Genomic DNA, 23,456 nt, shown 5'->3' on the forward strand with positions numbered 1-23,456 from the left:
AGTTGTGCTGGGATGCAGTCGGGTGTCGTCAGCGTAACAGTGGAAATTGAGCACATGGCGGCGGATGATAAGCAGATGGTGAAGTGGACTAAACACATGCCCGAGATCATATATATCAGACTCAAAGCTGCTCTGCCGTTTACACGGTAGAGTCAAAATCCATACCGTAGTGCAAATCTCTACCCTCCTACCCAGTGTTGGGAAAGTTCACTTTCTACATGAACTAGCTCAAAGTTCAGTTCACAAATTTAGAAATTAACTAGTTCAGTTCATAGTTCATAATTAAAAATTTTGAACTAAGTTCACAGTTTCAAAAATGAACTAGTCCATAGTTCTTTTTTTCCGTATGTTGCTACAAGCTAATATTCTTCAAAATTATTGCCACAGCCTATATACAACCACAGAGAGCTATTATTTTATCAGTTTTAACACTATGCGTCAGATTTCATCTTCATATCCAATTTTGAATCCGTATCCAACAAGGGTTTACATTTGAATTGAGGGGACAGCATTTCCACATTGTTGCTTTAACACTTTTGCTGCTGTCCATTCAGTTCACACTAGTATCAGATGCAGCTTTCACACATACAGAATATTCTCAAAAACCTGAGGAAAAACTTGCTGCTTGAATGGTCTTTTTAAATGAGGAATTATAAAAAGAAAAACAGGACAATAATCCTTAAGGTGCAAATGTTTTCCAATTTTAATAATTTTCCATTTCACTACATCCTAAAAAGTTACATGAATAGTAAAAAACCCTCAAGACCATTCTGCTAACACAAACTGAGGTAGGAACCAGGCTGATGTAGGGAATTAAGGTTGAACTTGAAAGTGCAATATTCAAACTGCAAAACATTTCAACATTATTAAGTCACAATTTTTTTTGGCTTGTTTGACAAATTAATAAGTAAAAAAAAAACCAATAACTTAAAAGAGTAAGTCAGAGTCCAAGGCCATGGACAGTGCTTCTACTTTCTGTCAAGTGAGTGAAAATACCTTAACTGAATGAATATCTGTCTCTGGTTACAGTCCACATAAATAAATATAATAATAATAATTAATTATTCTTCCTGTAAAAACATGATATGCTCTGTTGTTTATATGCAGCTCACTTCTCAATGTAGTAATCTCCATATTGGCAAAACACTTTACTTCTATAGTCCAAAAAACAGATCGCAACAATATTTAATATACCTTCAAATCCTTTTGTTGGCATTCAAGATCAGCTGCTTGTCAAAGTTGGCATCTCCAGGCTGGTTTCTCCCCCGTCTAAATGAAATATCAAGAAACTTTAACATCAGGAATATTGTAGACAAAATGTAATCTGTATTAAAGGAATTATGAAATGAAACAATCTGATAAAATGTTTATATTTGAAACCAGAACTAGAATAATACCAGCCCAAACTAAGACTGAGCCTGGGTATTTTATGTACTTATTACCAAAGAAAAATAATGATATAACATAATCAGTTTATTCTTACCTGGATATTAGACCCCCGATGCTGAAGAGCCTCTCTACTGGAGCGCTTGGGGGCAGGGCAGTGTTATGTTTTATAAAGATTTTTTTATAAGTTTTGAGTTTATGAGTTTGCTGTTAAATCTGAAGAATGATGCTGCAGGATCTTGTCACTTTCACCGATGGACTGGGCTTGACCTGCGTAGAGACCTGAGTTGATGGTTTTAAATTCTCTTTTCAGCATCAATCTGTACTGCATATGTTTTTCCTCATATTGGACCCAGTTTAGCTTGAATCTTGGCACCAGCATAGCGGAGGGTATGTGGTCACTCTTCTCCAGAAGACCTGCCAGCCTTGTGCTCAGTAACTCCAAAATACTCTTTATGAGGGGTCGGCATGTAATGAGATCCTCTGCTGCAGTGGGCTTTATGCTGTCATCCAACAGGTCAATCATATGACATTGCAGCTGCAAAATAGTCAGAGCCAGGTCACCAAGAAAGATCTTCTTCTCTGCTTGGAGGATGTTTAGTGCAAGTGCTAAAGGCCTCATGACATCCACAAACTTGTGTATGAATTCGACTTCCTGTGGAGATAATCTGCAAAAGCCGAACCCATCCTCATTGTGCAAAATCAGCTCATCATTTAAGGGTGTAGCATAATTTTCAGGAGTGACCTCAGCCACTTCTGCCTTGGTATATAGTGTTGCTATGCGAGATAGTCGCTCCATGGCAGGAAATACTGAGTTACCATCTTGTGTCATTTGGTACAACAAAGCCAATCCCAAGCTTTTCCTTCACAGCATAAGAAGCCTTTGTACTTCGCTTAACCAGGTTCTACACAGCAGATGCTTTTGCAAAAACAGCCCATGACATTGTTTTGTAGTGTTTTTCAGTTAACTTTTCCGTATCTTTGGCCACTAGATTTAAGGTGTGAGCCATGCACCTTCTGTGAGAGGGGAGAGAGGGATGCTCCACACCTGAGAGAGGCTCAGGCTCCATCTGGTCATCTTCATCTGAGCTCTCACTGGCAGCAGCAAAGGCTGACACTGGTTCATTTTCATCTTCACTTTCAGTTTAATCAAAATGGACCACTGTCTCTGGCACTTCTGTATCAATAGCAACATCAATCCCAAAACAGTTGAACGCCTTTACAAAATTTGCAGCATTGTCTGGATTTTGAATTCTTTGTTTACATCTGACAATAATTTTGCCAACACATCATGTGTATGTGCACCTCTAATCAACTGGCATGCCAGTACTGCAGAGTATCTTTCAGAAACATCAGTTTGGTTTAGCCAGTGGATAGTGATGCCCATAAATGCCTTGTTCACAGCTTACCAGCAATCTGCTGTTATGCACACAGCATGGATCTCAGACAGTTCAGTCTTCACATATGTTTTCTTTAAATTTCTTGTTTTCCAGTTAAACTTAGCAAGCGTGCCGTTCACAGACACCAGAATAAACGCATTCACAGTAACGTCCATCACACAGTAATACAGTATGTTCAGTTCACGCTTGCCCAAAACATGGCCGAGTACATGAAGTATCGTTCAATGAACGCATTCAGGCACAACACTGGTCCTACAGTCTATACCGTTTATGCTGTACACCACCACTGTGCCGGTTACCAAGTACTTTAGGCCAGCCTGATCTGTGGATAAATTACCTCCTTATTAGCCAGTTTGCTAGTTTGGATGTTCGGACAAGACGTGGTTGTTCCAAAGTTTTGAGATAAATCTGCAGGAGACCTTTGAACTTTGGCTGCCACTTACTTTCAGAATCAGTAATATCTTTTAGCTTTCAAAGACAGGCTTCAATGTTATGTCCTCTATTTCTATCTAGCTTTTAATTCCTCCTTCTTTTGATGTCTTCTTTTTTCGTATACCTTTCTTCAAAGGTTCTTCCTTGTCATTTACCATTTCCTTCCTTCTTTTCTTTCATCTTTTGCTTCTTGTGGTTATTGGTATTTTGCCGTACGAGTAGTCTGTGGAAGGATTACATCTATTCCACTGCAGCAACATTGTAATCAAATAAATGATAAAAAGAAATGGATTTGACATGACCTAAATTAATCAATAGATGGCACAGTGTGTCTCCTTGAATATGAGCTGGGATCCAAATTAAATATAGATTATCAATCGCCTGTGTCCCTTAAGTAATATGTTTTCATGAGCATCAGTCTCAGGGGAAGACACTAACAGATTTTTTAATTTCAATACCAAGATGGACAAGTTGACAATACCCTGTGTCAATGTTATTTACAGGAAAGCACTATCTTGTTTCTGTACTGTGTTTCTGTGTTCATATTACTGTCACATCAGATTTTATCCATTGTATTAGAGCCACTTTTAGGCTGTTTCTTCCACTAAGTGAATTAGTCCTCCATAATGTGCATCCTGATGCTATAACGGTTGCAGATGTTCCTAGGAAATGGCAAGAGATGCCTTGGATATTGCATGCAATGACACATGTAACCTAATTAACCTCTTCTTCCCTGAGTCCGTTTTTGAGGTTCCTGCTCGAAAATGACATGCTCAGAATAAATAGGGTATATCTCTGTAATTACAAGCTTTATGTGCATTATCTTGGTATTACAATAAAGGTTACACATGTGAGATGGCATCAGAAGTGTAAGCAGCACTATTAATGCAAGTGTGTCAGAGTAAATGCAGATGGAACAAAGCAAAAATGGAAGAATTTCTTCCCTCGCCCAAAAAAAATTGTCATTTTATATAAGTATCCCTTTGAAAATAATGCCACAGTAGCCAAAAAACTCAATAAAGCCATGGAACAACATCTGGACATCACCTGTGAGAAGTTTGATGCTGCTGAAATAAAGCAGAGGAACAATTATAGAGGTCTTATTGAAGAAATATATAGGCGTCCTCAAGTTTGGCATATTTGGCACGATTTGGCACAACTTGGCACCATTAGTGCCATTTGAGATTTCTTAGGTGCCACGTTGTAAAATTAATTTAATTTAATTTATATGTCATTTTGGATCTAAGAGAAAACAGTTTTTGAATTAAAAAAAAAAAAAAAAAAAAATAGGACCCCCCCCCCCCACACACACACACACACACACACACATAAACCCTACAAAAGGACTACATTTGTCTCCAAAAGGGTCAGATTACTGTATTCACTATAATACAACAATAACTGTAATGATATAATAATAGTAGGGACATAGTAATTAAAAATAGGAGGAACCACATGGAACAACAATGTTTTTATTATCCATGCAGCATGGCTCTATGGATGGAAATGTCCTTCTGTCGGTCACTTAGTCAGCAACTTTGGCCAAGACTGAAATATTTCAACTACTGTCAGGTGGATTGCCCTAATATTTTGTACGGGCATTCGTGGTCCCCACATGATTCATTCTGATGATTTACTGTTGGGGATCCCCTGATGTTTCCTCTAGTGCCACTGTGAGGTTGACATTTGTGGTTTCAAGTGAAAGATCTCAACAACTGTTGGATGGATTGCCATGAAATGTGGTTCCCTTTGGATGAATCGTGATAACGCTAACTGTGGTGATCCTATGACTTTTCTTCAAACACCATCAAATACTTTGGTTTCATACTAGATACCTACAAAATGAATGACCATGAGCCTCAGCTGTACTTTGTGTTTACTGCTAAATAGCAGATGAATATAAAATGTTAGCATTTAGTACGGCACCACAGGGCTGCATTGATCAGAGATGATCATATGAAAACTGCTTCATGGTATATTTCGTGGCAGGGCTGAGTTTGTCAGAGTTTCCTTTTGAATGCAAGCTTACCTCAATTTTTTTTGTTTCATTGCTGCGGCTCAGTACGTGGATGATAAGGACGACTGCCTTAAAGGCATCCCTAATGGTTTTACAGCACTATATGTCATGAAAGCCATTTTGGAAATATGGAAATAGCCTATGGTCTGTTGTGTTCTCTTTCTGCAAAAGAGCTCTATCAGACTCCCTTTAAAGAGTCACAGCTCTGCTTCCTCAACCATCATGCTGTTTGTGCGGGATAAATGTAAGACCTTGAGTCAGAAATTGAACCTGCCATCCATGAGTAAACTGCACTAGCTGTGGGATGCTTTTAAACCTACTGGAGATGACTTCCAATGTAAATGAAATGCTATGTGAGCATGATGGATTTATATATTTACTCTGGCAAACGCAAGCACATAGAAATAAAGACTCAATTCAATAATGCCCATTTTTATATTCACCTTAGCGCTGCAGTCTAATACGGTCTTGGTTCTGGAGCGTCTCTATGAGATTGTTTCAGTTCATTTCACCTCTGCATTTGGGTAGAAATTTTTACCAATACAGAAGAGTAAATCGAATTAGGATGAAGCTGAACCTACAATATACTGTAAGAGAGTGTGTACCACTGTACTATGCACTGACTTTCTGCAATTACAAGTAAAATTCTCCAGGTGTAAAGATGCCTAAACACCCCACGACGACAGACCTCGAACTCCTCTATCCACTTTATAGCAGAGCGGAGTCATGCTGTTTGCTGCAGTGCTTTCTATCTCCCACATGAGCATGAGACTTCTACTATGAATAATGTCTTCCCTTGTGGTTCTCTCTCACTCCATTTAATCCTACTACTATGTTTAAGCAGGCTGAGAGTCCCATCTAAAATTACGTTATTTTCAATGCTTTGAACAAACATGTTTCCTAATTTTTACTTTGAACCTGCTTTCTCAACTCAGTATGTTGATATAAATGTGTCCAAACAGATGAAAAGCTGTGAGAAGGTTTTAGGAAGCATTTTAAATTGCTGCCAGCTGGACATGTCATCTGCTCATTGGCATAAGACAAAGCGTTCCTCTTCATTGGATTGAAAGGTCAGATTGACATCCCAGTTCCCTGCGGAGAGGGACCGTCTAAGTGTGTGTGTGTGTGTGTGTGTGTGTGTGTGTGTGTGTGTGTGTGTGTGTGTGTGTGTGTGTGTGTGTGTGTGTGTGTGTGTGTGTGTGTGTGCACGCGCGTGTGTGTGTGTACATACGGTTGTTCTTGTGGCTTTTATACCGGTCTCTATGTGCAAGTAAAGCCGAGGTGGAAGGAAGTTTAATTTACAGTGTGAGTAAATGTGGGATGGTGATCTGTGTTAATCTCTAGCTCATCCTCCTGACCTCCCAATTACATCTGTTGCAGGGTGTCTAAATTTACCATGTTAAAGATCACAAGCAAAGAGGCAGAAACAGAGGAGAGAAAAAGAAACCACACTAGAAAAGGATTATGGTAAGGGAGGAAGTATAAAGATGTAGAGGTCAAAGCACAGAACCTAACACATAATTGGATGTGGTCTCTGTAGTTTACACTGTCTTTATGCCTAGATTACAGTTCAGAACTCTCACTAAAAATAAGTGTTTATAGATATGAAAATATATTTTTCTAAATTTCTGGAAAGTCTTAAAGACAGAACGGAAAGACAGGGTAGAGAGGGGGATGACAGTAAAGGCTCCAGGCTGGAAGTGAACCTGGGCCGTAGCAGTAAGGACTCAGCCTTGATACATGTTGGCGTGCTCTACCAGATGAGCTACAGGGGCACTTGATATAATAAGGTTTTTAAAGATTTTCTCACCCGCTCTTGATATTAGAAGTTTATAGCTTTGCGGCAAAGACCTGCTTAAGTCCTTGTGGTACTTGGTGTAAAGTGCTCATTGAGTACAATTAGTAGTGTAGCCATTGGTGAGGAGACATATGGCTATTTCAACCTATTCATACCAGGCCCCCAAGAAGTGGACGTAGACATAGTGGCCAAACGGTGGAATTACAACTTATGAGTCCATTATGTAAAGACAGAGAAGTCTGTAAATTAGTGGTTACATTTTCTTTTACTATAATTTGATCTATTTTGTCCAATAATATTTGGAAAGTCTAGAAGAGCCGCACGATTAAATCTTAGTACACATTCAAGTTAGCTGAACCAAAAGTAGCCGATTCAGCGGGCGGAAGTCTTTAGTGCACCTGCTCATTGATGTATTACGCAGTAGTTGAATTATTTTGACTTCATGCTCCACTGAACAACTTTAATAGGAATGAACTCTGTATCCAGTTCTCTTTATACATGCCTCAGGCCAACAGAGAGGTAATAGAGACAAGGTGTTTAAAACGTATTGTATTATCTTCTCTTGTAAAAGTGAGATATTGTGTCTGTGTTCTCTAACAACGAGTCATTTTTTAAAGCAAGACCATCATAGATGTAAAGCTATGCAACAAACATAATTTTTCTTTCACATTGGCTGACTTCCAAATCACACATTTTATCTCTGCTCTTACAAATTACTTACTGTAACATGCGTTATAATTGGGACACACTTCTTCTTCATAAAATTGCGCCTTTAACTTTGACCCTCTTGCTCATATACAGTATGCTGCACCAAGGATTGTGGGGCAGAATAGGCAGAAAAGCATGCTCACTTGCATATTGCAAAATGCAACCGTATGCATGATTTGGTGCATTTCTTATTGCATTTGAAATACTTTGTATTGGGACATACCGAATATTTTTCTGGCAAAATGAATAATTGGGTCCTATAGGTATTGGAGCTCAGGGAAAGTTTATCTGCTGACGGTCATTAGTACTCCATACATCTGTTAATGACAATCACAAACCACAGGCATGATCACAACATGTTTTCAAAAAAAAGTTTGAAAAGGTTTTTTGGATGGTTCATTTCCTTCTGCTTCATCATTTGCAGTCCTCTTGAAGTGACTGAACGCAAATCATGTAAATCACAGAAACGGTCCTCACAATAATGATGTAAACTGAAATGTGCATTTCCTTCTCTTCCTCAGTCAACAAGCACAAGCCGTGGATAGAAACATCTTACCATGGTGTAATCACAGAGAACATGGACACGGTGCTGCTGGACCCTCCGCTGGTAGCTCTAGACAAGGACGCCCCAGTCCCCTATGCTGGTAGGAAAAACACACACACACAAGCACAGGCATAGGCGCAGGCACAGAAAAAAACCTCTGCTCTACAGGATCTACACACACACACAGTATAATACATACAGTATACACATCTCCCCACATGTGCATTGTCTAACACACATTGGCACAGCGATAAGGATGCTTTAGTCCTGTGTGCAGGAAACTGTGGCAACTTCACACCACAAGACAAAAAACAGATGATCCAACAGTTCTCTGTACACACCATTTGTCATGTTGACTGAATTCCATTTATCACTCATAGCAGTGTTTTTTAAGACTACTTTATTCTCATCATTGCATGTAACTGCTCAAAAACTCACAAGACAAGAACCTAGTAAGTAACTAATGTGTATCACAAGTGTTTTGTTCCTGTAGTAGTTTGAATATCAGTGTGTTTACTGTAAATGGATATGATGAACTATTGTGACAGTGATGAACACGATGAAAACAAAACCAGCATTGCTGTTGCAGCTGGTAACAACGATGAACATTAAACCCTGCTTACTTCCAGTGATGGCCTTTTATATAAACTGGACTGGACAACACACCAGTATTGTCTGGTGTATCTTCCTGTACCAGCCACTTGTACAGGAAGATACAAAGCAGGTTCTACTCCCTGAGGAGACTGCGGTCCTTCAACATCTGCAGCAAACTGCTGTGGATGTTTTACCAGTCTGTGGTCACCAGTGTCCTCTTCTACACTGTGGTGTGCCGGGGGGCATATCCAAGAAGGACACCTCCAGACTGGATAAACTGATCAGGAAGGCTATCTGTGGTCGGCATGGAACTGAACTCACTGGTGACGTGTCAGAGAGGAGGACACTGGACAAGTTGCTGGACATTATGGACAATGGCAGCCACCCCCTGCACACCGTCATCAGCACCCAGAGGAGCCTGTTCAGTGGAAGGCTGCTCCTGCCCAAGTGTAGGACCAACAGACTCAAGAACTTCTTTGTCCCTCATGCCATCATGCCAAATAAAGAGGATAGAGGGGAAGGAGTGGGAGCCACTCACTGTGCTATTAATAATCTACTCATACACACCTGGACACTTACCGGTATCTTTTTTTTTTTTGTGCAATAACTTCCTCCACCATTTTAGTGCAATAATTTAATCTTACTGCTCGTTTCTGTCATAAACAGTCATACATATTTTATCTTATACATTTCTTCTACATTTAAATTATCTGATTTCATTTTCCGTGAATTTTATTTGACCTGTACTCTTACATCCACCTCATATATATTTGACTAAGAGTTTATTGCTTACTGTTTATTGTTGTTTTTTTATACTTTCTGTATTTATTTAGTTAAGAGTTTATTGGTTATCCTATACTGTAGAAGTCCAAGTCTATATGAACCTTGTGGCCAAACTTGCATTTAACTTTGTTTAAATTTACATAGCAGGAGCTTTGAGTTGGATGGATGAATGATTCAAGTTTACTGAGGATTACAAAAATGTATCCTCATTACCTTGTCAGATTTGGAGTTTAAATCTTCCTCACTCAAGCTCCAACACCGTTAAGCCTGTAAGACAGCCAACACCGTTAAGCTGTCTTACAAGCTAGTCTTGATGGACATCTCACTGTCACCTCACGGTGAGAAGGTTTCCGGTTCACGCCCCGGCTGGGCCTTTCTATGTGGAGTTTGCATGTTCTCCCCGTGTCTGCGTGGGTTTTCTCTGGGTTCTTCAGTTTCCTCCCACAACCCTAAAGACGTGCATGTGTTAGGTTAATTGATGACTCTAAAATTGCCCGTAGGTGTGAATGGTTGTCTGGCTCTGTTCCTCTCTATGTTCCCTGCGATAGACTGGCATCCTGTCCAGGGTACCCCGCCTCACACCCGATGTTAGCTGGGATCGGCTCCAGCCCCCCGCGACCCCGATAGGGACAAGCGGTTGAAAATGAATGAATGACATCTCACAAGAAGCAAAACAAGATTTTCTCTGTGTATCCCAGTCTGACTCTCATACTCTCACTATGACAGTGATAGCACATTTTTGTTTTGGTCCTTGCCACAGTATCATTCATTTATTTACGTTCTCACTTCATGAATTATTGTCTATATCTTTAGAACTATTTAGAAACGTATTATATAATGTCATACATAGTAAAAGCAGGGTGTCTTGACCAGTATTTAATGGTAGTATCATATTTATAGATGCTCTGCCTTTACTGAAAGAGAACTCACTGACTATTTTTGAGAAGAGAAAGTTCACGTTGTTCATTTTAACTTTTTATCGCTTCTCATGTTGAGGCAAAAACGCCCCCCAGCCCTGAAGGGTTTCCATAAAATTGGATGACGGGAGTGTGGTTCTAACTGAAAGTTGTCAGGTTGAGTCACAGAAAAAGGTACTTGTGCTGTAGTAGTAGTATTAGTATTGGTAGTAGTAGTAGTAGCGGTAGTCGTAATAATGATTTTATTTATAATAATAGGCTACAACATTTTTCTAAACTTCATCTCCAGATAATTGTTCCCTGTGCTGATAATATTGTCTAACAAGAGCTGGAATCAGATAGCAGTCACAAAGGTACAGCAGAGCTTACAGTGACAGGAAGGAGAGGGGCAGAGAGAGCTATTATAATTAGACAAGGTATTCTGAGACTCAAAGGCAAACGAAGAGGCTTTTGGCAGCTAACGCTTATCAGCTCATTATTGCAAAATGGCTGCTATTAATCCCAGCGCTGACAACCATGGAAAACTGATACTCAGCAATTTTTCTCCCTCTGTTTTCCTTTTTTGTGTGTGTGCTTTTGTTCTAATGCCACGGTCATAATTTAGTGTTTTTCAATGTTACGTGTGAGCTGTTCTGAAAATAATTGGTAAATACAGCTGACTTTCAGGAGTGTGAAACAGCCTGGATCCATGTTAAAGACGCTTTGTTCTGCTTTTTCTCACAGGGCTTTTAACAGTCATGTATTGAACATATACTGTACAGTGTTTCCCAAGTGCTGTGGCTATATGGATGTACTGTATATAAAGATTTAATGATCCTTTGGATGGGTGTGCAGAGACTTAGTTATCCAAAACATGAAAAAAAACAAGACAGAATATATTACGTAAAAATAGCAATTCATTAATCTTTTATTCATGTCCTAAAAGTGGAGATGCTAAAGACATTGTTCCTCTCTAATCAGGCAGTACAGACTTACAGTAATTTACAGTACAAGGCTTGCCCTCGCAACCAAATCCATGACGCAGTGAAGGTTTAATGACCCCTGCAACGAGCAGACAAAAGACGAAACTCATTTTGATTGTTTTTCTCCATGATTAACACTTGGTTTGTTGACTTGAGAAGGTCAAACTGGTTGAAATATGGCCCGAGAAGAAAAAGCAGCGCTGTGCACTGGCTGCTGACTGGTGATATTTCTCTCCTTGTTTTTCATTGCATGCGGTCTAATGAATGAAACCCATACAATCGCTACCAAGGAGACTGAAAAAAAATGGCCATCAGAAGAGCAGCTCTGTCCCAATTTATCTCCCTTTGCAATTGTCTATCGCTACAGCTCGCCCTGTGTTTCGCACAAACTTACACATACCCCCCCCTTCCCGCTCTTCTTCTTGGAGTCTAACTATTCTCTAAAATCTTTATCTTTATCTTAATCTGTGTATCTGTTTGTGTGCTTCTCTCCACCTAGTGCTGCATTCCATTGTTCTCATCCCAACCATTCTTTCTCCTCTTCTCCATCTTGACACTTTGCTCCTAGCGAGCCCAGTTACAGGCAGTCACTTATGCATTACAGACACTCTCATCAATCCTGGTTTTGTTTTACCGCAGAAAGGGGTAGGCTGTCCTTCTGGCTCCACATTAATTGCAGTGTGGGAACATGGACCAGGATTGTTAAGTACTTGCCTATTTTCTCCTCTCTTGTACTTTTCTCTTATCATCCTTTATTCCCTCTCACATCCCCTTCCCTAGTACCTCTCCGAATGCCTCGAAAATTCCCTCATCTTCACTTCTTATTAGGGCGATATGATTAAAATATGCTCTATGTGATAACATTCTTAAATATTGCGATAACTGTATTACTTGCGATAAATACAGTAAAACAGATATTAAACTGTACTTTCTGCTGCTATCAGTATACTGCTAAAATACTACACATTCCTTGTTGAATTATAAAATTGGTTGGTTGATATGCTCTTGTCCTAATTAATTGCCATTGGTTGGACAATTCCTAATTATTATTATTATTATTTCAAAAGGCCGGTTGTCCAATAAAGCATTTTATGCTAGCCGAAAATACCAGGTGCTTTCTGAAAATGGCTAGCACTTTTTATAGATGAGATCCTAGACTCGCTGCGATATTATTTCAATAAACAAAAAAAATCTCTTAGTGTCTTTCATAATGTGTCTATTGTGCAAGTTTATATTGCAATGACAATTTATTATGCAGCCCTACTTCTTACCCTCCCTCACCTTTTTACCTTGGCTGTATATTCTTTTTCTCTTTTACCCTCCTGTCTCTCGTTCCGTCTTGCCCTCTCCTGCGGTACCACATTTCACTTTGATGGAAACTACCCACAGTGGGCCTAACTTGAACATTATACGCTGAGACAGGCATCCTGGAGATAAATTGTTATTACTGCATGCCATGATGGCACACTCTATCCTCTGCACCCCCCTTCAACACCTCCCTGGGAGCAAAGGTGTGTGGGTCGAGGAGTATGTGCTGATCGAGCGTTCTCAATCAAATTAGCATGAGGAATGGTGGCAGTGGACTCCAGGGTACTGCGAGGCAGGCAGGCAGTTTCATTTGCTTATTCTTTATCTCAAGGCCGCAGTCAAAAGGCACAGATTCTCCCCATTTATCATGGTACCAGAATAATGTGCTGTGGTACATTGTTCCCTCTGCAGAACTCACACAAGGTAAAGGAACAAAAGTAGTGGAAAACATTGGAAGAGAAGAAAGATTGGATAGCTGAGACAAAAATGTCAGAGACAGATGGACAATGAAAATGAGAGTGGGTCATCAAAGTCAGTTGTCACACGAAAAAAACATATTTGATCATTACCATTAGCTGGTCTACTGTGTGTTTAAGCACCTAGCAATCGTGCCTTGGCCCGGATCTTTTAAAGCAGTGCGAGTGCAGGCCGGGCGTGGCCAGCGGGGGAGGAGGGAGGCGGGGCAATGGCGGATCAAGCAGGCCAAGTGTGAATGCGCCTTAAATGTATTATTATTATTAGTAGTATTATATATTATTTGGGACTTTCAATAGAACAGCTGGAGGTTGACAGGAAATGAGAGAGGCAGGACATGCTCTAACCACTGAGCTACGGGCCACACCCAATTCCCAAGATTACACAGGCTGCAAAGAGAAAGCAGCAGCATTAGTCTGCACTGTAGTTATCTGCATGGGATGCTAGAAAATGTGTTTGTAGCCTTAAAAATGGGATAGGTTGCAGGCGCCTTAAGTGAGAGCTATTATGTGGCCAGTGTAGACAGCTTTATTGATTACAATTTAAGCGTATCTGTTCTTTCAGACACTTGCAGGATGTCTGAAATGCCAGTGCTGCGACAGCCTGTGAGCTCAAGTTACATTTTGGGCTGTAACTCTTCAACTTTTTTGAACTCAATCATTAATTGCTTCCATGTCCTTCAATCTGTTAACTGGACTTTTATCACAAAGTTGTTGTACTCAAGCTTAAAGATATATGAGAACACAAAAGTTGTAACATCTACTTCCCTGCCTTGTTTCCTTTGATTACTACACATGAACATTTTTCAAGCTACTTTTTATCAGCATGTTAAACAGCATTTGTTTCATACTACAAACCTCTTTGGTCAAGACTTAACGAATCTGACTTCAGTTAGATAACATTAACATCAGAAAACATTGCTTCAGTCAAACTTTAGCTGCTGTTTTGAAGATGCTAACACATATTCAAAATTTCACAGTTTTCCACAGTTACTTTGCTGAGAAAAGAAAGAAAAAATAGACATAAGTTACATTTTTATCAGTGCTAGTGATCCTATTTCTTTTTTTACTAAGCACACAGTCAAAATCTATTTATTTCTTGTAGTATAACGTGGAAAACACAAGACTAATTATCATAAGTTCAAAGCCAGTGGTGGGCAAGATTTGAGTATGCATTATTTACAATACCTAACTTGGAAATGAGTCACAATGATTGATGGTTGAATAACTGTGTGAAAAGCTTTGCTCTCAATAAACAATTGCATATTTTTTTGCAAGTTGCTGGAATGAAGACAAAAGGAAGTCTCTCCAAAACATTCTCCAGTCATAATTACTGTGAGGTAGACAAGTTCTCATCGCTGCCTAATGCTTGTTTGCTTAGAGTTGTATTGTCTTCTTCTTTTGTACAGAAACAATGCTACCATGACAATAATAGCCCAAAATGTTTCCCGTCTGCACAGGAACTGCAGGATGGCATATTATCCTGTCATGTCTCTCTAAACAGAGAGACAGGACATTAAGAATAGAATGAAAGATGTTTTACCACAGATCGTTGCTATAGTTTGGGCTTAGGTGCTGTTAAGCATCTTCACTTGCTAACAATAGCATGTTTCCGTTTCCAAATTCCAAACTGTATACAGTGTGAAACTTTATTCAGGTGACAAAAGCAGAAGTGCTGATTAACTCCAACTAAGTAGCACTTATGACAAACTTCAAAGGTGTTGATGCAAAAGAGAAGACAGAATACATAGGGAGGAAGACATTTTTTTGGAAAGAGCGATCAAAGATAGAAACAAAGGTAGAGACAGGAAATAGGGATAAGCAGCATGCGTGTTTGAGAGAGAGAAAGAGAGAGACACAGAGAAGGACTAGAAAGGGATGATGTGATGGATCATCAAAGGATAAGCACCAGCATTGAAGGGACAGTCTGATCAAACCATGCAGGTGTCTGTCTGCCCCACGGTGAAGAGGAACATATCATTTTTTCTACCTCTCTCTCTCTATCTTTCTGTCCTCTGCCTTTGTATAGCTGTTACATTTCTGCAGTGGATGCTTAGTCGCTAGGTAATAGTGAGACAAGTCTGCAACATGAAACGGTTGCAGAACATCAAGGATTCTGTATGCTCTTTAGAGGGCTGACACCTACCTGCAAACCTGATTTCTCTTTGCTGCAACCAACATCAGCAGACCTGCATGAATATCTTATTGTATTTTGTCAGCATTTTCTTTACTTCATAAAAACTTACCTGAGGGAATATCATTTGAAAATTATAGTTCTGGTTTTCTAATCAAAATCGTCATACAACCCAGGAGGGCGCCCAGATATATACTGTCAAAACAATCTAAAAATGTCTATTGTATATATTTTTGTTTGTTCTTTTTATCGTGATGTCCGAGGAAAACATAACAGCGTTAAATACTTAATTTGGCAAGTATTTAATTCACACAGAAGCATACAAAAATATGCCAAACCATGTGGTTATTTCATATAGACTATTTTTTTATTGAATTACCAGAAAACATGTTGTAATGTATATTGTTCTCGAAATAAGAAATGAGAAATTATATTGGGATAGAAGATATTGGCCATATCACCAAGTCCTACGCTCATACACTTTTAGACTAGATCCTACACACTGTTTTATAAATGAGACCCCTGGTACATTAATTGTAGTATACCTGCCCAGCACCTAATGACATGCAGACAGTTAGTGACTAGCTGGTGCTAGGAAGAAAGGAAGCAAGAAGTTGAGATGTTCAGAAAAAGGGATACAACACCTAGAGAGAATTCCACTGTGGTTTCGTAGTTGTAGTACAGTTTTGTCTGTGTAAGCCATTTTTTTTCTGTTCAGAGCAGGAGACCGGCTCTCAGTGAACTGCCAGAGTGTGTGTATTGATATCTCCTCCTTGCCTTAGGACATGAGGTTCAGCGCTACGCCTCCACAGCAATCTCTCTGTGTTTGCTCCCAGCAGGACAGATACATTCCCCTTTTTTCTCCCTTAGTTGTCTCAATCCTTCTTCTGGTTTCCCCTCTCCCTCACAGTGTCTCTCTTTTCCTTCTTCATCACAGTAGATCCTCATTTGAACTTTTCAGTCACATGCCTGAGACAATGGCATCCTCTCATTACAAACCAGGGAGATATCACATTTTATTGATTCTGCATCTGACCGTGTGACCTGCACGTTAACCTCCATGATGTTTAGCTTGCCAGTTTATCTCCCAGACAGGGCCTGTTGTTTATATAGAAGGAGCTTTAAAAGCTTTCAAATTTTTATTTTGATCAAATCATTGTGGAAGGGGGTGCTGTAACCTTTAACTCTCAAAATGTTAATTCCTCAGCTTTGACATTTCATTTCCTAAAATGAAATGTCAAAGTGCAGCTCATTTACCTCAGAGCTTAATATAATTAAATAAGACAATTTCCTCAAGGTTTTTTGAACCTTTACTTTGTCCAACAGGTTATCATATTGTCCTTATTCATTCAGCTCTTTAAGGGTATAAGAGCGGAAGTATAAGTATTAATGGACAGTGCAGCAAATGAAGAAGCACAGGAACATCTGAATAATACCTACATATTGATTTTCATTGTTGTAGAGCTCCAGTTGTTAATTAATTGATGTTTTCAGGTTAATGAAAGTCTTATAAGTCTTATTAGACTTGGAGTTAGACTTGGAATCAAAACAAAGGATAATTCCAACGTTGTAAGTGAAAGCAGGAGGGATATGAAGATTAACTGATACATAGGAAGGAAAACAGATACAAAATCTGTCCACCTGATCTTTTAAATCTTTTAAATCATGAACAAGTACAAATATCTAATCCTATCCAGTCTGAGGTGAAATTATTTAATGTATCGGACCATCTTTGAATCTTATCTTTACAAATTTATCTTGGCTCATTTCTGTATTGGATTGTGGACCATCGTATTGTAGATATGTATCTAATTATCTGCAGGAGAAGTAGAAACCACAAAAAAGAACTGCAGTAACAAAGTCGATTAAATCTTTGTTTTCATATAATAGAATTGGTTGACTTGTGGTCTTGTGGCCACTTGTCCTGCAGGGGTGTGTGTGTGTGTGCTTCTATAAATGGTGAACTTGGTTTTATCCAACTTTTAGCCTTCAGTTGTCAACGAGCTGTAAAGGATTAAGTAATCCATCTGTGGTTAACTGTTCCAGTAATCTCATGCAGGGTTATTTGAAGTTTATTTATTTTATTAAATGTGTTGCTTAGAAGAGATGGAGTATATCTATCTTGCACAGCAGCTGGATTCTTGCGATATCATGAAATCATGCAAGAATCACAGGATCACATAATTTCATGATTACATGAAAAGCCATCTTGTCAAGCTTCAAATAATATGTTTGTGTCCGAGCCGTCGTAGTTCACAACAATCAGTGTCCTGTGAGGAGCTACTGGCAGCGACAAGCTGGTTTTGGTGTGTGTGATAACAGAGGGGACTGTTCGTTTGAGACGATGGCAGCTCTTAAAGAGGATAGCCAGATGCTGCAATAGCATCAGTTATATCAGAACTGGTGAGTATTTCTTAATTGAAAAGATAAGCAAAGAACGGCACTGAAAGTTTTCTTAGTTGAAAAGATACGTTTCTCTGTTCTCCCGACTGACTTGGCAAGAGTATGATAGACAGATGCTTCATCAAATCACCTGCCAGCCCTTTTCCAAACAGTTCCTAATAACTGCAATAAATTCCACTACTTTTCTTTTTTTAAATCTATTTATTCTTTCTTTAATAGATGTATGCAATAATCCAACTCTCTATCTAAGGGTCTGAGGAAAATTATCTGCATCTAACTCAAAATGTCAAATAAGAAATTCAGCCATTCCCAGTTTCTATAAAGATACACTAACAATTGGGTATTGCTTTCTGGAATACACTGACAAACTGAGTCCCCTTTATATGATGGGAATCACCATCCCTCTCCGCTGTTGAAGCAAGCTAATTGGATCCATATACGATGTTAGAGTAATTACTTGTCCAGTAATGCTCCACTGGAGCTCTATCATCATTTCATTGTCAAGTTGCTCACAGCATCAAACAACCTCTTAGCCTCTGATTGATTTTCCCGAAGACCCAGTCCCATTCCTTATTACCCTATTAGCCCCTTTTTCTATTCTACACTGGATCTGTCGCTCATTTCTTGACACCATGTGATAATTTTCATTTTCTCGAATGATCTTTATTTTTTGTGTGTTCAAAACTCGTAATGAGGTGTGTGTGTGTGTGTGTGTGTGTGTGTGTGTGTGTGTGTGTGTGTGTGTGTGTGTGTGTGTGTGTGTGTGTGTGTGTGTGTGTGTGTGTGTGTGTGTGTGTGTCTGTGTGTGTGTGTGTCTGTGTCTGTGTGTGTTTGTGTGTCTGTCTCTGAGGTTAAAAAATATGGTCTGCCATCTGAGGCAGCTTGTTTAATAAATGAAAAGGTATCAATTCACACATTCACTTTTTCCAGCTGCTGCTCCTTTTAATATTCATGCTGTTGGGCAGCGTGCATATGATCCCGGTGTATTTTACTATGTACCAGAACAACAGCCATACAAATATATCAATGCATAAAGAGCACACATTTCACATCTGTTACATAAATTTCTCAGAACCGTGAGTGGTAAATCTACAGCTGTTGTCACTGTAAAATGCGCTGTGCGAGAACAGAAAGCTTCACAGGCAAAGATAACAGCAACGAAGGGAGACAAGGCGTAGCTAATTATATTTAGGTTATTGCTGTAAAATGCAGCAAACTCACTACTATATGAAATAAACTGCTATAGAAATGTCTGAACATAGCTGAGCTAGTTGCATCTATCAGGGTTAATAAATGTGTTTATAAAGTACTCACTGACTTAATTTTATTAACACTTGTTGAAAGTAAAGATTGACGTGGTTTTGAATCTTAATTTAAAAATGGTACTTATATCCAAATATTTATTCCAGTTTCAATATTTAGTTTCAAATTAGTATATTGTCACCTCCTCTGCATTCAAATCTGTCCTACTTGTGCCATCTGCAGAGGAGGGAAGCCTGTGAAAACTTGTTTACAGGCAAAGTTTGTGTTTTTGGTTGTGGTAAACCAGAGATGGAAGATTGAGCGTGATGAAACATGCTCTTTTTTTATAAAAACGATGGCTAAAAGGACCAGCTCTTCAAGGATAGAGCACTGACCCATGGCCCTGATGTGGGCTGAAATTACTTAATGTGCACTGAATGGCAGCTGAAGCTAATCCAGTAATTCTGTGTGTTCCCTTGCTCTCTCTCTCTCTCTCTGACAGTCGGTTGACAGGGCTTCGGTATGCTGACAGGCCAATTAGACGGCAATTTGCATATCCTCCTCGCTCCATTTGCCTTGTTCATGTGAGCGTAAAATAGGATAATCTGGCTTTTGGACCTGTGTACGACATCAGAGTCACACAGACTAACTTTATCCTCCATAATCCACGACTTCTCCACCTTTCTAACTTCACCCCGTCTCTCTCTTTTATTGTAACTGACTCAGACCTCTGTTGTTCTGTCACCTTTCTCTCATCCCTTGCATTCCTATTTATTATTTTAGCCTCTACTCCACCCTTTCAGCATCCTCTTCTCTCTTCTCAGTGTAATCTTCTTAATTACTGAAGGTTAAGAGGACAGTTTTTTACTTTTAACAAACCAGTTAATATTATTTTATGCACACTGTACGATGTGACACTTAACGAGATCATGTAAACAAATATTTGCTTGGTATTGATGGGCCAAGGTTGTGGTTTGAAAAACAGCTAGTAATTAATTACCATATCATATGCAATTACCAGACTCCATTTCCTGTGTATGAGCTCACCGTTGATATTATTATGATATATATATACAGTCTACAGACTACAGTCTATATATCAGATGACTTATCCTGACCTTTCAATGGCACATACACTAGATGCTAATCTGGAGCACCTGGAGGATCAGTGTTTTGCAGTCTTTTGGCATGGTACTATTTTGACTATCAGTTTAAATCATATATCATAAGGCGTGTACGTTTGGATCAAGCTGAGAGAACGGCCCAGACAGAGAGGCCACGTCCATTAAAGACTCATGACTTGACTAGACTTGACCTATGATAATTTGAATTACTTGGCTGTGTTCATTTAATGTTTTCAGTTTAAATATTACATTTTAAAAATGTTCAGCGTTGTCAATGTTGACATTACAACTGTCAGCTAATGTTATCAACATAACATCTGTTCCCTCACAACTCAGTAGCTATCCGACAACCCAATTACGAGAATTCAAAATTAGCATTTTGATCGAGAAGAAATCAGAATCATCTTTATTGTCATTATACTTTATTACGTAATTGATAAATAAATAAGTGTAAGTGTTTTTTCAAATTACTTTGTGGTCTGGCTATCGGTACTTTAATATTTTAAAGTGATGGGGAATTGATATCTTTTTGATTGAACAGATTCATTGTCATACTTTTTGAACGGGTTTGATAAATCGGCCAATAAAAGCATTAATGGACAGGTTCTAATACCTTGTCTTTTCTCTTTATAAAGACCGGATAGTGCAGGTAAGACTGCAGAGTCTTAGGAAGGACAAAAGGGATTGACTCGCCTTAACTAAGGACTTGAACTGTGATTTGAACTGACCAAGAATTGGGCTGCTGGTCTGAGTGATCGTGTCGGGGGAGAAGCTCCGCAGTTTCCCCCGCTCGTTTGGGAAAGAAATCGCAGAGTGACATAACAGAGTCGCCAAACGCTAGTCATTTTTAACAAAGACAAAGTCACTGGGGATCAGTAAAGTCTCCGGATCAGTTCAGAACAACGGAATGAAAAACTTTGAAAATGCTCCAATCAAAAAAGGATTCCACCTCAGACAGCTCGTCCAATCATCATGCAGAAGCCGAGCGTCCAGGCCAGCCCACTGTCCTATAGACCCCCAGGGACGCTGAGCGTCTGACTGTGGGGATGAATGAGAAGGGAGTTGCGCCGGTTACCTGTGATAAGTAGCTGATTCTGAACAAAAGATGAAGGCTTTTGTGACATCTTAGAGGAAGCTGAGCTTCCCTTGCAGTCTTAGAGCAAATGCCACTGTAGGGACTTGCTTGAGACTTTTACCAAATGACTTGGCGCCCCGAATGAGTGCTTTGTTTTGTCTATATCTTTCTAAAATGACACATTCCTCCTAATTGAATTTCATTGTATTAATATTTATGTCACTTCAACTCTTCTGTTACCAATCCAGCTCAAACTCGCACCTTTGGTTTAATGCACTTGTGAATATTCTGATACCAAATGATTAGATATTGAAAATGCTTAGTTATGTGGAGCACATTCTGTTACAACTGTCTAATTAAAGTAACACAAGCCCTATGATACAATCACTCAACATTTTAAAAAACAATTTGAGCTGTAGCCCAATTTAATAAAACAAAATGTAGATCTGACGTTCAGACATTAGACACTTTTACTAAAAGTTAAGATACATTCTTAGTGATTTAGTGTTTTCGTTTTTTCATGTTGACAGTCATGTTAGTTTTTATAGTGTAAAAATGCAAATAGTCTTGTCAGGATGTGTTTTTCCCCTCACTGTATAAAACAGGATGATGAACTATGGTTTAGACACAGGGTCACAGGCCCGGTTTAAAAAAATCTGGGTTAAATCTGATGGATGTCTTGCTGTTTTTGTCAAGGTGAAAGAGATTTTTTATTCAATTATTCAGCCTGAAAGACCTTGAGCTTATATATCTGTGTTTCAGAAAGAGAGAGAGAGAGAGAGTAAAAGAGAGAGAGTAAAAGACAGAAAGGTTAAATAAGGACTTGTAAGTACAAAAGATTGGTGTGTCTTATTATATTCTTTCTCACTATTTAACCTGAACAATCTCTGTCCCATCACGCTGGTCGTTACAGCCAAGCGTCTACCTGTGTTATAATTAAAAATGAGGACCTCCAGGCCAGAGATTCATTAAAAAGAAGATGACGCAGGCAGCCCCCATGCTTACACTGTGTTTTGGATGGAGACGTTGGGGAAAGACTCAGGAACGGATGGTCCTGAGCGAATTATTAACGTATAAAGAAGTTTTATTTCATCTACCATTTATCATAATGTCTCCAATACTGTTGAGTGAAACAGTGGACTAATTACATGTTAATGTGCACGTAAGCAAGATGGTTTCAGTGGGGTTTTTTGCAACAGTGTGGTTGTTGCCCAGAATTTAACCTGCAGATCTGCCCTGTGTTATTATGGCATGGCAGTGCGCAACACTGAGATGATGCAGAATACTGCAGATGGCTGCAAAGATTGAAGAAAATGAAAATTGTCAGTGTAGACTTATAACTGTGGTGGATTACAGAGTTAGATAGTAAACATAACTCATTCATATTTATACTGCCTTGCTGGCATCGGAGACATGATTGGAATACAACTTTGTTTTTCATCTAATGTCAGCAATGTCCCCCTTTTCCCCTGTTTTAGTCCCTCTTTGTTCCACTCCCCCACATCATCAGCATCTCTCCCCCTGATACTCATTTTCATCGTTTTCTACTCGGTTAGCCATTTCAGCCATTCAGACCTCCAAAATGCTCCCAGTTTACTGGCAGTCAACTGTTAGATTGCTGATGTTCAATAATTTAGATTTTATCCTCATGGTCCAATCTCCTCCTAATTAAGTGGCTCAAACACACAAACACACACATAAACTTAAGGCAGGGTGTGAACTGCTGGACATGGGTCTCCAGGGTCAATTATGGCAGTTTAATGATTATAATTGGCTAATTTTCAGCCCATTACCCTATTTTATGTCTCATGCAGCAGGTTGTAATTTAGTGAAAGAGTGATGGCTGGTCTGGCTCTGGGTGATAAATGATAGTCAGCATTAGAAAAGGGGAGCACCATCATTAATAGTGTCTAGGAATGAGCTGTCATGTCACCAGGCCCGACCACAGGGACAGAGTGGAGGGCAGGAGAGACTGCCCCTGATGCATTGGGAAGGCTATTAGCTAAAGGCAATTTCTCATATGAACTCCAGATAATGTCAGCATAATCTGGTGCAGACATAGTCCATAGTTTCTCCAACCATGCAGAAAATAACACAACAGGAGATTGTCCATGTCTTATTAGAAATACTCTTGGTTTAGGGGAGGGATGGCACCT

General features: G+C 39.3%; 1 protein-coding gene across 2 annotated transcripts in view; it reads left to right on the forward strand.

Moving 5' to 3' along the window:
* The window catches only part of LOC310958077 (calsyntenin-2-like), a 159,191-nt gene that overhangs the window by 67,865 nt on the left and 67,870 nt on the right, over window positions 1–23,456 (forward strand). For both annotated transcript variants that reach the window (XM_083928883.1, XM_083928882.1), the window contains exon 2: window positions 8,263–8,385. In XM_083928883.1, the coding sequence (XP_083785009.1) occupies window positions 8,263–8,385 (123 nt within the window). The remainder of the gene's footprint in view (window positions 1–8,262; window positions 8,386–23,456) is intronic.

Source organism: Echiichthys vipera, assembly GCF_963691815.1.
Source record: "Echiichthys vipera genome assembly, chromosome: 15".
Classification (NCBI taxonomy): Eukaryota; Metazoa; Chordata; class Actinopteri; order Perciformes; family Trachinidae; genus Echiichthys; species Echiichthys vipera.